The 17,464-nt window shown below is 41.4% G+C and overlaps 2 protein-coding genes across 4 annotated transcripts in view; one reads left to right on the top strand and one right to left on the bottom strand.

Moving 5' to 3' along the window:
• The window catches only part of slc9a2 (solute carrier family 9 member 2), a 77,816-nt gene extending 68,257 nt beyond the window's left edge, over positions 1 to 9,559 (top strand). Inside the window, exon 12 of one of the 3 annotated variants that reach the window (XM_041199734.1) lies at positions 7,888 to 9,559. In XM_041199734.1, the coding sequence (XP_041055668.1) occupies positions 7,888 to 8,267 (380 nt within the window). In that variant the 3' untranslated portion in view covers positions 8,268 to 9,559. The remainder of the gene's footprint in view (positions 1 to 7,887) is intronic. The other 2 variants (XM_041199735.1, XM_041199736.1) reach the window with 2 other exon arrangements.
• Positions 9,560 to 12,431: 2,872 nt separating this feature from the next.
• mfsd9 (major facilitator superfamily domain containing 9) overlaps positions 12,432 to 17,464 on the bottom strand; it is a 43,383-nt gene continuing 38,350 nt past the window's right edge. Inside the window, exon 6 of the mRNA XM_041199882.1 lies at positions 12,432 to 16,772. Within this exon, the coding sequence (XP_041055816.1) occupies positions 15,958 to 16,772 (815 nt within the window). The 3' untranslated portion in view covers positions 12,432 to 15,957. The remainder of the gene's footprint in view (positions 16,773 to 17,464) is intronic.

Here is a 17,464-nt window from a genome sequence, read left to right as displayed (position 1 = left end):
AGCCTGCTGGCTCAAAATGGCGGCAGGGCCCGTTTTGGCGGCGGCGATTGGCTGCCCGCCCGCCGCCGAGCCAGTCGGGCCTGCCTGCCCATCAAGGGCAAAATTCTGCCCAATGTCTTTCCTCAACAAAGTGAGGTTATGGGGGAGGGGACAGGGCCTTAACCTGTTTCTACGGACTTCAAAAGAAATTGGCCCGGATTTCGCGGTTAGTTGTTAACATCATGTTGACCTTTCACAATCCTCATGGCGATAATTTCAGTCTGGAGGGAGGATTCCCTCCCAGCATTTGCTTTAGTGAGATCCAGCAGTGCTGTGTAGTGTAGGTGAAAATGATAAGCAGTTAATGACGTGGACTTCTAATCAGTGCACCCCAAAAACTATTTTAACTATCCTCCTTACTAACATCTGGGGGGTGCGTGCACCAAAATTGGGAGAGCTGTCTCTCAAACTTGTCAAGCAACAGCCTGACAGTCATACTCACGGAATCATACCTTGCAGAATCATGTCTCACACACCACCATCACCATTCCTGGGTATGTCCTGTCCCACTGGCAGGACAGACCCAGCAGAGGTGGTGGCACAGTGGTATACAGTCAGGAAGGAGTTCCCCTGGGAGTCCTCAACATAGACTCTGGCCCCCATGAAGTTTCATGGCATCAAGTAAAATGTGGGCAAGGAAACCTCCTATTGATTACCATATACTGTCCCCCCCTCTGCTGATGAATCACTGCTCCTCCATGTTGAACACTATTTGGAGGAAGCACTGAGGGTGGCAAGTGCACAGAATATGCTCTGGGTGGTGGACTTTGATGTCCATCATCAACAGTGGCTTGGTAGTATCACCATAGACCAAGCTCACCAAGTCCTCCAGGACATAGCTGTTAGACTCGGTCTGCAGCAGATGGTGAGGGAACCAACAGGGAAAATCATACTTGACCTCATTGTCACCTACCTGCTGACCGCAGATGAATCCGTCCATGACAGTATTGGTGCGAGTGACCACTGCACAGTCATTGTGGAGACGAAGTCTTGCCTTCACATTGGGGCTACCCTCCATTGTGTTGTGTGGCACTACCACCATGCTAAATGGGATAGATTTTGATCAGATCTAGAAACTCAAGACTGGGCAAACATGAGGTGCTGTGAGCCATTAGCAGTAGCAGCAGAATTGTACCCAACCATAATCTGTAACCTGGTATATCCCCCACTCCACCATTACCACCAAGCCAGGGGATCAACCCTGGTTCAATGAAGAGTGTAACAGGGCATGCCAGGAGCAGCACCAGACATACCTAAAAATGAGGTGTCAACCTGGTGAAGCTACAACACAGGACTACATGTGTGCCAAATAATAAGCAGCAGGTGAAAGACTGAGCTAAGTGATTCCACAACCAATGGATCAGATTTAAGCTATGTAGTCCTGCCACATCCAGTCATGAATGGTGGTGGACAATTAAGCAACTCACGGGAGGAGGAGTCTTCACAAATATCCCCATCCTCAATGATGGGGGAGCTCAGCACATCAGTCTGAAGCATTCACAACAATCTTCAGCCAGAAATGCCAAGTGGATATGATCCACGTCTGCCTCTTCCATAGGTCCCCTGCATCACAGATGCCAGTCTTCAGCCAATTTGATTCATTCCACATGATATCAAGAAACGGCTGAAGGCACTAGATACTACAAAGGCTATGGGCCCTGACAATATTCCAGCAATAGTACTAAAGACTCGTGCCCCAAATCTTGCCGCGCGCTCTAGCCAAGCTGTTCCAGTACAGCTCCGACACTGGCATCTACCCGGCTATGTGGAAAGTTGCCCAGGTAAGTCCTGTACACATAAAAAGCAGTACAAATCCAACCTGGCCAATTACTGCCCCATCAGTCTACTCTCCATCAGTAAAATGATGGAAGGGGTCATGAACAGTGCTATCAAGTGGCACTTGCTTAGCAATAATCTGCTCACTGATGCTCAATTTGAGCTCCACCAGCTTCTGCCAGTCAGCTTCTCATTACAGCCTTGGTTCAAAGATGGACAAAAGAGCTGAACTCCCGAGGTGAGGTGAGAGTGACTGCCCTTGACATCAAGGCAGCATTTGACCGAGTGTGGCATCAAGGAGCTCTAGTAAAACTGGAGTCCATGGGAATTTGGGGGTCGGGGTGGAAACTTTTCACTGGTTGGAGTCATACCCAATACAAAGAAAGATAGTTGTAGTTGTCGGAGGTCAATCAGCTCAGTTCTAGGACATCACAGCAGGAGTTCCTTAGGATAATGTCCTGGGCCCAAACATCTTCAGCTGCTTCATCAATGACCTTCCTTCCATCATAAGGTCAGAAGTGGGGATGTTCGCTGATGATTGAATGATATTAAACACCATTTGTGACTCTTCATACTGAAGCAGTTTGTCTATATACGCAGCAAGACCTGGACAACATTCGGACTTGGACTAACAAGTGGCAAGTAACATTCGTGCCACACAAGTGCAGGCAATGACCATCTCCAACAAGAGAATCTAACATCGCCCCTTGATGTTCAATGGCATTAGCTTCACTGATTCCCCCACTATCAACATCCTGGGGGTTACCATTAACCAGAAACTAAACTGGACTAGCCATATAAATACTGTGGCTACAAAAGCAGGTCACAAGCTAGGAATCCTGTGACAAGTAACTCATCTCCCAATTCCCCAAAGCCTGTCCTTCATCTACAAGGCAAGTTGGGAGTGTGATGGAATACTCTCCACTTGCCTGGATGAGTGCAGCTCCAACAACACAAGAAGCCTGACATCATGCAGGACAAAGCAGCCCACTTGATTGGTACCACATCCAAAAACATTCACTCCTTCCACCACTGTGGCAGCAGTGTACAAGTTGTACACCTACAAGATGCACTGCAGAAATTCACCAAAGCTCCTTAGGCAGTACCTTCCAAACCCACAATCACTACCATTTAGAAGGACAAGGACAGCAGATATATGGGAACGCCACCACCTCTAAGTTCTCTTCCAAGTCACTCACCATCCTGACTTGGAAATATATTTCCATTCCTTCACTGTCATTGGGTCAAAATCCTGGAACTGCCTCCCTAACAGCACTGTGGGTGTACCTACACCATATGGACTGCAGAGTTCAAGAAGACAGCTCACCACCATGTTAAGGGCAAATAAGAATGGGCAATAAATCCTCACCTAGCCAGTGACACCCACATCCCATAAATTAATAAAAAAATGTTAAACCAGGCTGGTTCAGTGAAAAGGCATTGGTTCAATGGACTAAATCAGATTTACTTGACATTATTCAGAGTGCAACTGACAAACTTCATGAAGACTTGGAATTTGGTGAGAGGGGAGTTTTAAATGTTAATTTTTTTAAATTTTGCTCTTAAAATCAAATCTCGTCTGTAATTAGCAACAACTGGAAAGTACTGTGTAAGCAGGCTAAGTTCTTTCTTGCAGCTTAGAATAAACTCACTCTCAGCTGTATGAGCCGAGCAGTTAATTGGTTAATTGGTTGAATCTGGTTCCTGTAGCCCCAGTTCAGTTTGCAATAAGTTCAGATTTCTTTAGCGCAGCCTTGGCAAACTGAGCGTGACTGACAAACTGAGTGAGGACTTGGACTCGATGACAGGGGAGTTCAGTGAAGGTGGGGGGAGGAGTTGTTCATTTCCTCTTTCTATCTTTCTCACCCCATAGAAATTGGTTCTTGCTCTAATACAGGGAAAGCAGCTAGCTGCTTGGAGAGTATCTGGCAAGTGGGTAAGTTCTATTCTATCCCTAAGGTCTAAAATAGCACAATTTTGCTGGTAAAGTTAATCAAATATATAAGAAAGCAACATTAAGTAAACGATTAATATAATTAAATAATTATTTAAAACACATTAAGGATGGCAGAACATGTGATGTGTCAAAGCTGTAGCATGTGGAAGCTCCTAGATAACATTGTGATGTTTAGGAAGGGCAGGAAGTTAGGAAAAGGTGGAGGGGTGGCTCTGTTAATTAATGATGGTATTAGCACATTAGAGAGGGATGACTGAAGTTCAGGAAGCCAGGATGTAGAAGTAGCTTGGGCTAAGATGAGCAATGATAAAGGCAAGACTTGGGAGTGGTGTACAGGCCTCCTAATTGGAACAGTAGGACAGAGTATAAAAGAAGAGACAATGGGAGCTTGCCAGGAAGGTATAGCAATAACCATGGCAGATTTTAATGCATAGAGACTGAAAAATTAAATTGGCAAAGGTAGCATAGAAGAGGAGTTCATAGCATGTTTTTGGGATAGTTTCTTAGAACACGTTCTGGAGCCAACCAGGGAGCAGGCTATACTAGACCTGGTATTGAGCAATGAGATAGGATTAATTAACAACCTCCTAGTGAAGGCACCCCTAGGTAGCAGCAATCATAATATGATTGAATTTTACATTCTTTTTGAGGGGAAATTAAGTGTGTCCAAGACTAGTATTTTAAACTTAAATAAGGGCAAATATGAGGGCATGAAGGCAGAGTTAGCTAAAGTGAACTGGCAAATGAGGTTAAGGGATCTGTCAATAGAAGTTCAGTGGCAGACATTTAAAGGGATATTTCCGAATACCTACATCCCAATGAGAGAGAAATTCCAAGGGGAGAGCCCACCATCTGTGGTTAACTTAAAAAAAAAAGTTAAACTCAGTATCAAACTTAAAGAAAAGGCATATAATTACGCAAAGGGTGGCAGGTCAGAAGATTGGAAAGAATATAAAAAACAGCAAAGAATCACAAAAAGATTAATAAGGAGGGAAAAATTAGAATGAGGGGAAGCTATCTAGTGATAGATGCATAGTAAGAGTTTCTGTAAATATTTAAATAAGGAGTTAACAAAATGAATATTGGTCCTATAGAGAAGGCGTCTGGGCAATTGATAATAGAAAGTAGGGAGATGGTGGATAAATTAAACAGGTATTTTGCTTTGTTCCTGACTATAGAGGACACAAGTAACATCATGGATATAGCTGTAAATCAGGAAATGCAAGGGAGGAAACTCAGAAAATCACAGGAAAGTGGTATTGAGCAAATTGTTGGGGCTGTGGCTAACAAATCCCCAGGTCCAGCTGGACTGCACCCTAAGGTCTTGAAAGAAGTGGCTATGAGACAGTTGATGTGCGGGTTTTAATGTTCCAAAGTTCTCTAGATTCAGGGCAGGTTCCATTAGATTGGAAAATAACAAATAACTCCTTTATTCAAAAAGGGAGGGAGACAGAAAGCAGGAAATCATAGGCCAATCAGCCTAGCATCTGACATAGGGAAAATGTTAGAAGCTATTATTAAAGATGTGATAGCAGGGCACTTTAAAAAAAAAAACAAGGCAATCAGGTAGAATCAGCATGGTTTTATAAAAGGGAAATCATGTTTAACCAATTTATTGGAGTTCTTTGAAGGAGTCACATGTGCTGTGGATAAAGGGGAATTAGTGGATGTACTGTACATAGATTTCCAGGAGGCACTCGATAAAGTGCCACATCAAAGGTTATTGCAGAAAATAAAAGCTCATGGTGTAGGGGGTAACATATTGGCTTCGATAGAAGATTGGCTGGCTAACAGGAAGCAGAATTTGGCATAAATAGGTCTCTTTCTAGTTGGCAGGATGTGACGAGTGGTGTGCCACAGGGATCAGAGCTGGGGCCTCAACTTTTTACAATTTATATAAGTGACTTGGGTGAAGGGACCAAAGGAATGGTGGCTAAATTTGCTAACGACATAAAGATAGGTAGGAAAGTAAATTGTGAGGAGGACATGAGGCTACAAAGTGACATAGATAGGTTAAGTGAGTGGGCAGAGATCTGGCAACTGGAGTATAATGTGAGCAAATGTGGTTGGCAGTAAGAATAAAATAAAAAAAGCTTATTATCTAAATGGTGAGAGAGAGATTCAGAGGGATCTGGGTGTCCTATTGCATGAATCACAAAATTAGTATGCAGGTACAGCAGGTAATTAAGAAAGCTAATAGAATGTTAACATTTATTGTGATGGGAATTGATTACAAAAGTAGGGAGGTTATGCTTCAGTTGTACAGGGCATTCATGAGACCACATCTGGAGTCCTGTATACAGCACTGGTTTCCTTATTTAAAGGAATATCTAAATGCATTAGAAGCAATTCAGAGAAGGTTTACTGGATTAATATCAGGAATGGGTGGATTGTTTTATGAGGAAAGGCTGAACAGGTTAGGCTTGTATCCACTGGAATTTCAAAGAGTAAGAGGTGACCTTAATTGAAACCTTTCAAATCCTGAGAGGTCTTGATAGGTGGTTATGGAGAGGATGTTTCCTCTTGTGGGAGAACCTAGAACTTGGGGTCACTGTTTAAAAATAAGGGGTCGCTCATTTAAGACGGAGCTGAGGGGAAATATTTCTGAGGGTTGTGGGTCCTTGGAACTCTCTTCCTCGTGGAGGCAGTCTTAGAATATTTTTAAGGCACAGCTAGATAGATTCTTGATTAACAATGGGGTGAAAGGTTATCGGGGTAAGCAGGAATGTGGGGTTGAGGTTACTATCAGATCAACTATAATCTTATTGAATGGCAGACAGGCTTGAGGGCTGAGTGGCCTACTCCTGCTTCTAATTTGTATGTACGTATACATTTTACAAAATTAAAAATGTAACTTTAAAAGCGCAGTAATTTTGATCAAAACCAATTTGAAGATGCTAGATAATTCATTTAACTAAATGATGTACATTGAAACATTTTAGCATGATTTATATTTTCTAGAAGCCATAGATTTTACTGTTTAAAAAGATTTATCTGACATATAAGATTTCGATTTATTTAAAATGTGATTATTAAAACAAAATGTCTGAAATCTTAAAACATTAAAGTCAGTAATATTCTAATATCTGTTATGAATCCATTTTAACATTTAAAGATCTTTTAAGGTATGGGCCTTCATAAAATGAGAGGAGGCCTTGCAACACCTGAAAATACCAGGTCTAAAATTTTTAGTGCAAATAGTTCATAATTCGTGGGAAATTAGCCCAAATTCACACTGTTTAGATTTAAAACTCAGTGAAAGAAGTAGTGAACCCTAGATAGTAGCATTGGTTAGCCCAATACAACTTTTGGATTTACAAATTATAGGGCAGAATTTTGAGTTGGGGAGCAGGGGTGCGGCCTGCTCACCAACGTGTAAAATGACGCGCAGTGACGTCGGGTGGAACTCCCGACGTCACCACGCCACATTTAAATTTTCAGGAAGGCGGGGGCACAGCAAAATCAGCTGTGCACCCGCCGACCCGTCAATGGTCAATTGAGACTGTTGACAGATCAATTAAAGTAATTAGTGGACCTGCCCGTCCGACCTTAAGGTTGGCAGGCAGGCCCAGAGCCCTGGTGGGAAGGAAAACAAACATGAAACTTCATCCACATGAGGGGACATGTAAGGGAATTTTTTTTCTATTTTTAATATTTTTGAACGTAGAGGCGATCTCCCTGAGGCTCGGAGATGAGTGCGCTCTTTCAGGCACATGTGTGAAAGAGCACACTCTCGATTTTAGGCATTTCCCCCCCGCCTGCACAAGGAGCGCATAGTGTTTCCCTGTGGACGTCGTGCTGGGTGGGCCTTAATTGGCTCGCCCACGTAAAATGGCACCGTGACTCCAATCGGGGGTGCTGATCGGAAGCATGCCCGCCCATCAGCTTCCCCCTACGACAGGGGAAAATTTCAGCCCATAATGTGGACGTATTCCAGAAGTTGCTGGACTGGTCCATCCAATAACAGCAAACACTGAAGGCAGCAGTTATTGATCAAATAGAATTAGTTTGTAAAGGATACTTCAGTCTAAGTTGCCACTCTATTCTAATAATTTTAAGCATAAATTCTCCTTAATGATTCAGTTACAACTCTATATTGTGCTCTTGTTCTTCAGTGGGAGAAGGCAGCAATTTGGAAACAGATTCATTGCAATTAGAAAATCTTTCGCAATCCAGAACAGGTCCATCATCTCATCACCAAGATGAATGCAGAATGGAGTGGAGGAATGAAGTTCAAAGGGAGAACAATAGAAGTCAAAGGCCTAACTCTGTTGGCTACAACAACGATGGTGTAGGCAGTGGAACTGACAGAGGAAGAAGACCTGCATTGATGCCAAGGACCAGATTTGGTACTCTGGGTCAACAGGACCCTCACTATTATGCAAGCGGAAGAAGCCGTCAAGGATTTGTGGAAACTCAGCCAATTAGTTGGAGAGCAGAAGATACACATGGAGACACTGAAAACAGTGATCCTTTGATAAGAAAACCAAAGTAAGTCCAATTGATAGGCTGCACTGTTTAGATCCTTTTAACTGGACTCAAGTTGTGACTTTCAGAAACCAGATCAGTTTTTTATATTGAGTAATTTAACATTGGTTATAAAAATGGGTTCAGAAATTAAGTGACCATTGATTTTTGGGTCCTAGGTTAACCCAAACAGCTTCCTACTTTCAAGTTGGCTTCAGCCTTTGATAACTGGACACTACCAATTATTCATGTACCGTAAAACGCTTTACAAGAACCACTGAAAATGTGGTCTAAGTTGTGGTTTTTAACTGCGGTTTTGTTTTAATGTATAAAGAAATATTTGCATTTATATAGCAACTTTAATGACCTCAGGACATTCCAAAATACTTTACAGCGAAAACACTTTACACTGTAGTCACTATTGTCATGTAGGAAGTACAGCAGTCAACTTTGCTCACAGCAAGCTCCTGCAAACAGCAATATGATCATTATTATGTCATCTGTTTTTAGTGATGCTAATTGAAGGATAAATATTGGCCAGTACATTAGGAATAACCCGCCGCCTTCAAAAACTATTCTAGCGTTTTTATGCCTGAGAGATTTGGCAGGGCTGTAATTTAACATCTCAGCAAAAAGACAGCAAGACAGCACCTCCAACAATACAGCAATCCCTCAGCACTGTACTGGAGAGACAGCCTAGACTTTTGTGCTCCAGTCTTTGGAGTGGGACTTGAACCTACAACCTTCTAACTCAAAAGGAAGTGCTTCCAACTGAGCCATTATTGACTCATAAGACCTTAGGCAGGGGAGGATAATCTGAGCACCTTTTAATGCAAACACATTGATTTGGCATTCTCCAGGCAACGTTATGGCTTTTGCTTCCTCACCCACTCGTGTCTCTCTACATTGCTGAAATGTTTTTTTTCCCTCCCCTCAATTTAAATCTCCTCCCTGCATAATACAGTACTTGCAACCTTATAGGTTCTACTCAACGTGTTGGTCTCTCTGCTCCCTGCTTCCGTTTAATTGACAAAGCTTGACCAGCCCTTTCCTCTTCATCCATCTCCTTTTCCCCGACTAAGACTTCTTTGCTTCCCTCTGCTGCATGGTTCCAATTAGTTCCTGCCCTCTAACCTTGCTTGACTTGGATGCATCTCCAAGTGCAACAACATGAGGTTACTAGTGACCAACATTTTTAATTCAGTTATGAATTACCAGTATAGCTAAAGCTGCAAACTGCATATTTCAATTGTTGGTTCTTTGTCCTTGCCATGTGATAATTGTGAATGTATTTAATAAAAATAAAATCAGTTTAAAGCACTTTTTTCTTCAACCAGTTTTTTTGTACTGAAATTCCCAGCATAATACTGGAACTATTTGTTTTTCTGATTTTCTAGCCTGCACCTAACAGTATTTAACTGGGGATAAATACTTTTGTAGATAGTAAGACTTGTACCTTAGGTAATGGTCATTGGGGCCATTAATATGGTTCCATTAAACCAAAGTCTCTAAAGGTGCAGTAGTTTCTGCTGAGCAGTAGCCATCAAGTCACCACTTGACAATCAAAAGTTAGCTCTTCAAGCAGGAAATCAACCTCTTAAATCTCTTTTAAAAGCCAATTGTTTGGTTGGAAAGCTTTGCCAAGGTTTTTTGAAAATGAGACAAAAGGTGTGCTTTATAGTCAGGAAAATGTTCATTAGTTAGGAACATTGCAGTTTGTCATGGGAGTATATTCTTACCTCAATTGTGGACTTGGAATAAGAGTACAATTGTCATTAATTTAAGCCAATAAAATTGAGAAATTAAAAGTTTCCTTTAATTTAAATGTTAAAGGTCCTCGTGTAATTAAGTTTCAAGTGTTACAACACTGGTGTTTTCCCAGATGATTATTCTTTGTAAACCCTATACAATGCAGTTAAAAATAGTGATGGTTAATCAGGCAACTAATGAAAGGATACTTCATGAACATCCCCATCTTCGAATATGGCACAGCCCACATAGTACAAGAGATAAGACTGAAGTGTTGGAAAGTCTTCAGACAAAAGTGGCAAATGAACAGTCTTATGCTGGCTGCTCTTGACCTGCCCCAGCATCACAGACGTGACAAGTAGCTGAGTACACTGAACAGCAGAGGCCTCTTACATCATCATGGTACAAATGTGTAAAACCTCCATGCCTAGACCTGCCAGTCAAACTATACTAGTGCAACTATGATGGTGACAGTTACCTAACAATGTGGAAAATTGCCCAGGTATTAAGTAAAATTTAATCTGGCTAATTACTGCACTATTGGCCTGCTCAAGTCATCAATGTGATGGAAAGAGTCATCAAGAGTACTAGCAAGTACCATTTCTCATCAATAACCATCTGACATCCTCATATAAAGTTCCACTAGAACCAATTAGCATTTGACCTAGTCACAATCGTGGTCCAAAAATGGGCACAAGGCTTGACTGCAAGGTGACAACCTTACCTATGATAGAAGGCAGCAATTGGTTGAAAATAGCACCTTGGACCCCTAAAAAAGCTGAAATCAATGGGAACACCCTGCAGTGACTAGGATCCTACCTACCATACAGGAAAACAGCTGATGTTGTCAGAGGCTGATCATTGCTCCTCCAGGAAAGCACAGTGGGTATTCTTCACAGTTGCATTCTTGGACCAACTATTTTCAGTTGCATTATTATTATACAAACATATGAATTAGGAGGAGTAGGCCACTTGACCCCTTTGAGTCTCCTCCACCATTCAATAAGTTAATGGCTAATCTAATTTCTCCACATTCCCACCTACCCTGATAACCTTTCACCCCTTATCAAAAATCTATCTAGGTCTGCCTTAGAATATTCAAAGACTTTGCTTCTACCAGCTTTTGAGGAAAAGAGTTCCAGAGGCTCACGACCCTCTGAGAAAAAAATTCTCCTCATTTTTGTCTTAAATGGGCGATCCCTTATTTTTAAACAGTGACCCATGGTTCTAGATTCTCCTCCAAGAGGAAGCATGCTTTCCACATCCACCCCTCGGGATCTTATGTTTCAATTAAGTCACCTCTTCTAAACTCCAGTGGATACAAGCCCAGCCTGTCCAATCTTCCCTTGTAAGACAACCTGCCCATTCAGGTATTAGGCTAGGGAACCTTCCCTGAACTGCTTCCAAGGCATTTACATCCTTTCTTAAATAAAGATGTGTTTTCACCAATGCCCTATAAAACTGAAGCATAATCTCCCTGCCTTTGTATTCAATTCCCCATGCAATAAATGATAATATTCTATTAACCTTAATTACTTGTTATACCTGCATGCTAACCTTTTGCAATTTACACATTAAAACACCCAGATACCTCTGCATCTCAGTGCTCTGCATTTTCTCACTATTTTGATAATATGCTTCTTTATTCTTCCTGCCAAAATGGACAATTTCACATTTTCCCACATTATACTCCATTTGTCAGATCTTTGCCCACTCACTTGTTACACACTCATTGAGTAAGGATGTTCACAATTCCACAATATTTGATTCCATTCATAACTTCTTTGGTAATGCAGCAGCCTATGTCGGTCTGCAACTGGACCGAGTCCATATCCAGACTTGAGTAGACAAATGGCAACTAACGTGTGCCACAAGTGTCAAGCAATGACCATCTCCAATAAATTATTGCCCAACTACCTCCATATTCTGGGGTCACTATCAACCAGAAGCTTAACTAAACCAGCTGTGGAAATATCTAGTATTATGAGCTACCAACATTAGGGAGAGGTGAGGTGATGTTTTCTGGAATAAGTGGTTCCCCTCCTGACCTCTCACTACGTTACCATTTACATGGTTCAACTCAGGTGGAGTGATGGACCACTTATAATCTACCCACTTGGCTGCAGCCACAACAAAACCCAGGGAACTTGGCGCAATTCCAGATAATGCCAATGGCTTGATCAATGCCACATCTATCAAATTCAATGTCCACTCCTGCCACTGGCAGTGTTGTTGTAGTATGTACTAACAGGATGCAATACAGCAATTCACCAAACTTCCTGCTGATCATTCATTGTCCCTGGTTCAAAATGCTGGAATTTGCTATCTAATAGCATTGTGGGAACATCACCTCTACAAGAACTAAACCAATTCAAGAAAGCACTCTACTTTTTCACAACAACTAGGAATGGAAAATAAACTTCGTCTTGCAGAGTCATCCACATCCTGAAAACAAAATAAGTTTATTAGGATAGCCACTTTATTAGCCCCCCTGCACAGATCAGTAATTTACATAGGTTTCAAAATAGTCTTAAAATGTTTTGTGTAAACATTTAACATTTAAAAAACATTATCACAGAACCTTCTGTATAATATTGTCAAACTGAATTCAAATTACTAGTACCTTCCAAATTATTTTTGTAAACTCATACAGTTCTGGCACAGAAATATTGAGCAATATGACCCATACAAAGATATACACATAGCTAAGCTAAAACCTGCCATCAATCAAGTATTTCTGGGAAAACAGTGAAGTGACAATAAATGCATTTTTCCCCCCAAGTTAAATAATTCTATAACGTTTCTGCTATTGAAAATTTATATAAGTAAGTATGACATTGGAGCAGGAGTAGACAAAATGGCCCCAATGAGACCATTCTACCATTCAATAAGATGGCTGATTATCTGCCTCAACTTCAGTTTCCCGCCCACTACCCATATGCCTTGACTTGCTGAGAGATCAAAAATCTTTCTATCTCAGCCTTGAATATATCGAATAATGAAGCATTCACAACCTTCTGGGATGGATAATTCCAAAGATTCACAACCCTGAGTGAAAAATTTCTCCATCTCAGTCCTAAATGATCGACCTTCTTATTTTGAATTTGTGTCCATGTTCTAGATTCCCCATATAAGGGAAACAAGCTCTCACTATCTACCCTGTCAAGCCCCTTCAGAATCTTGTATGTTTCAATGAGATCAACTCTCATTCTTTTGAACTCAGAAGTATTGGCCCAATTTACTCAGCCTCTCATTAGAGGTCAACTATTTCACCTCAGAGACCAATGAAGTGAACCTTTGCTGTACTGCTTCCAAGTCAAGTATTTCCTCCCTTAAATCTGAAGACCAAAACTACACATAGTACTCCAGGTGTGGTCTCACCAAAGCCCTGTATACTTGTAGCAAGACTTCCTTATTTTCGTACTCCAGTCCCTTGCCATAAAGGCCAAGATGCCACATGCTTTCCCAATTGTTTTTGTACCTGCGTGCTAACCTCCTGTGTTCCTTGTGCAAGTACACCCAAGTCTCTTTGATCATCAACATTTAGAAGTTTCACATCTTTTTTAAAAAAAATCTACTTTTCTATTCTTATTAATAGATTTGTTTGTCAATTTGTTAGAGACGTGATGAATATAAAAAGATTTGTATTTATACAGTGTTTTTCACAAGCACTAGACATTTCAAAAAGCGCTTCACAGGCTATGAATTACTTTTGAAGTATAGTCACTATTGTGTAATGTAGGAAATCTTCTTCAGTTCTCTCCCTATAGGCAGGTTCTTGGCGATTATTTGTCGAACCACAGCAAAATACCATGCTTTTCACTGTGGGTAGGAGGAGGAAGGCTGGCCCTAAATCTATCGCAGCTGGAATAGGGATTGAAACTTGTGCTGTGGGTGCTAAATTGATCCATGTTCTAGCTGTCTTCACAACTGAACCAACTGGCCCTCCAATTTAGGAAAATACAGCAGCCAATTTGCACACAGCAAACTCCCATAAACAGCAGGGTGATAATGACCAGAAAATCTGATTTTGTGATGTTGATTGAGGGATAAATATTGGCCAGGACAAATGTCACATTACCTGATCATTAATTAGAGGGATCTGATGGATGATACAATGGGTGAGGGGAAAGAAAGGGATGAGATAATTTACAGAGACAAGAGACAGGAGTCAGAAACACAGTCAGTATAGAAGCATTGAGCAGGGTGTAGTTATCTGGGAGAGTAAGGGGTGAAGGCAGGATATTATGTGATGAGAATATGGGTGCAGAAAGGAGAGGGTTGTTAGGCACAGAAGGTTTGGCTGGACTGTGTAAGGTAGTAAGTTGTGGGACCACTGGGGAGAAAGTTACTGGGCATGACAGGACAGGGAAAGAAAGAGGTGAAGAGCTGCTGACAAAAACTTACCATTTGGGTTTTTTCAGGGCTTTGCAGGGTGGAAGAGAGTGAGTGGTAAAAGCTAGTTGGAATGAGTAGTTTCAGTGAGAGTAGGCACAGCATTGATATCTCAGGAAAGGTGAGGGTGAGGGGGTAGGTGGCTGGGAAGCAATGTCTTAGGCCTAATATGGCAGGGTTGGGGAACATGCAATGGCAAGGCCAGAATGGGTACAGATGAAGACAGCTAACTGAGATCCCATGTGGTTGAAGAGGTAGCAGGTTAGGAAATCAAGAACAGGCAAATGTTTACATTGGAGAATGGGCAAGATAGAGCAAGGCTTGGAATATACTGCCAAAGAGCCACCTTGTTTATCTATACAACAGTGACTGCACTTCACAGAAAGACTAATCCAGTGGTTGACAAGTGCTTTTTGATGTGATATCATATAAATGCAAGTTTGTTCTTAGCTTAGTTTAGAAAGACTGTAATGTAAGCACAATAAGTATATCTCTCATACATATGTCACAACTTAAAACAATCTCACAGTTGTGACAGAAATAGGATGGTATGACCATTTTATAAGTGTAGGAAGACATACTATACATAAAATTTCTATCATAGGATAATAAATAAATATGCATTGTGCAAATTTCTGTCTTCAGTGAATGACTCTTATGGGTTACAGTTTTGCAGGCAGTGGGTGATCTCAAGTACCTTCCTCACATGCATGTTCTTAATCTGCGAATCTAGATGCCGACTGTCAGCAGGCTCTTTGAATGTCTTTATCTGTCATCCACATGCAATTAGTGGCAAACAGAAGTGACTGGAGCATGATCTAGAACAGGAAATATGATTTTAAATTCCCTGTCTCTATACCATTCCAACTACTGTCTTGGCTAAGGCTAGGAAAGTCAGCGCAGACTAAATTTCAAATTCCTGAGATCTATTTTGTGCTTCACAAGATGCAGCAAATTTTGGGTTACTTCATCTGATGTTGGCGTTAAATTTTAATCTTGAGGCTGAAATCTTCTTTCTTTTTATTACATACATACTATGTTTCCTGGAACTAGTCATTGCACAACATTCTTGTTGATGGCACATTTAAATCATGAACCACAGTGGCTGAGGAAATTTATATGGCGAGCAACTTAGCCTTAATTGCCATGAAATTGACAGTTTGTATCCCAGGTCTCTGCTAAGTTTTCTGATTAATCAAGGCAATGGTTAAGATATTAAAACTAGCCTCAGAACTTGCAGCTTAAGGAGGGAAAATCAGCAAGCATTCCCATTTCTGATCTTTTTCCATCGGGATGGTGGGGGGAAACGCAAATGTGTGGATGGCAGTTGAGGCCAGGGTTGGGATGAGCTGCGGTTTCCATCATGGGTGCACACTCATTGTTAAGACTCTGACATTGCAGGTATGAGAGGGGAATCAGCACCCACAAAACTGTAGTCCAACAAAGAGAAGCGTAGGGAGAAATAAAGAATATATACAGCAACTGGCATTAGATATTAATGACACATTATTACACCTTTGCCCATATTCTTTTTCAAAAAGGTCACAACACTTAGCAATGCTTTCTGCAATCTCTTAATGCAACTTGACTTTAGCCTCTGTGGTTTTATTCAGTTTTGAATGCATAGACGTCATAAGGAAGATGGCCATTAAAGCTATGGCTGCTCCAAGTCTCGGTGGACCGCACACGCTGAATTCCTGAACAATCCCAGAAAGCAAGGGGGCAAGTAAACGTGCAACAGCAGTCACTGACTGACCAGCTCCTATCAACGTACCTCTGGCTTGCCCCCCACCTTGGCTCAGTCCCATGTCAATGATGCACATGCGACCAATAGTGGTTGAAAACCTCAAAACAGTTGAGCACAATACAACTACCTGTATGGATGTTGCAACAGAGTACATTGCCATCATGCAGCACGTGAGGATGCTCGAATGTAACAGCAGTAAGATCATTTTGTTATTATAAAGTCTGGTTACAGGGCCAGCTATAAAACTTGATAGAACTCCAATTACTCCACTGTAACTGATGAGATATCCTATTAGTCTGGGTGTCACCTTAAATCTTTCTTCAACGGCAAGAACAAAATTGCTGTAATACAGGAGACTAGCTAAGGCCATCAGAAACCTTACCAGGAAGACATCCCACAGATTAGAATGAATCAGTACTTTTATATTTTCTCTCACTGACAAGCACTGACTCCAGACAGAATTTAATGTTTTGTGCCTTGCCATTCCATTGGTTGCTGTAACCGCTGGGTCAGTGGTGCTATTCCTAATTTTTTCTTTCCATAAAGTAGTGTATTTGGTCTCACAATTCATCTCTGTTGTTAAGTGCAGTTTTTTTGTTGGAATATACAACCACTCTTTGTGAGGCAATCTCCAGGCAACACCTATAACAGTAAAATATAGTTAAACAGTAAATCTACACACAATGCAATATAATCTCTGATATTGGTATTTAACTACAACAATGTATATATCCACAGCAATCCTTATGTGCAGCGTGATGTCTGAGAGCTGGTGGTCAAGGAGCAAGCACAGCAGGAAAGGCAGGCCAAGGCAGGTGACATTTCAGAGGTTCAAAGAATTAAGTTTTTTTTTAAACAGATTAACTGTGGAAGAGGCAGGTTTAGGGTCAAGCAGTAAACAAACATTCTGCATCTTTAGGCGTAACCCGAGTTAGAGATTGATGGAGTCAAAGCAAATGGCTGTGGGAGTTGAGGGTGGGTTCAGTTTGTCAAAATTTGGCTTGAGAATGTTTTGGCTCATATCCTAATTTTGAGTAGATAGACTGAAACATTGCCTGGGGGGATCAATGTAGGAGGCTGAGATATAAATCTGAGTGTATTAAATAGAGGTGATGGCACAGTGGTATTGTCACTGGACCAGTAACCAAGAGACCCAGGGTACTACTCTGGGGACCCGGGTTCGAGGGTTTGAATCCCTCCACAGCAGATGGTGGAATTTGAATTCAATAAAAATCTGGAATTAAAAGTCTAACAATGATCTGGTTCCCTAATGTCCTTTAGAGAAGGAAATCTGCTGTCCTTACCTGGTCCGGCCTACATATGACTCCAGACCT

This window comes from Carcharodon carcharias, chromosome 11 (genome assembly GCF_017639515.1).
Source record: "Carcharodon carcharias isolate sCarCar2 chromosome 11, sCarCar2.pri, whole genome shotgun sequence".
NCBI lineage: Eukaryota > Metazoa > Chordata > Chondrichthyes > Lamniformes > Lamnidae > Carcharodon > Carcharodon carcharias.
Note: the sequence above shows the minus strand (reverse complement) of the source record. Positions and strands in the feature narration are given on the sequence as shown.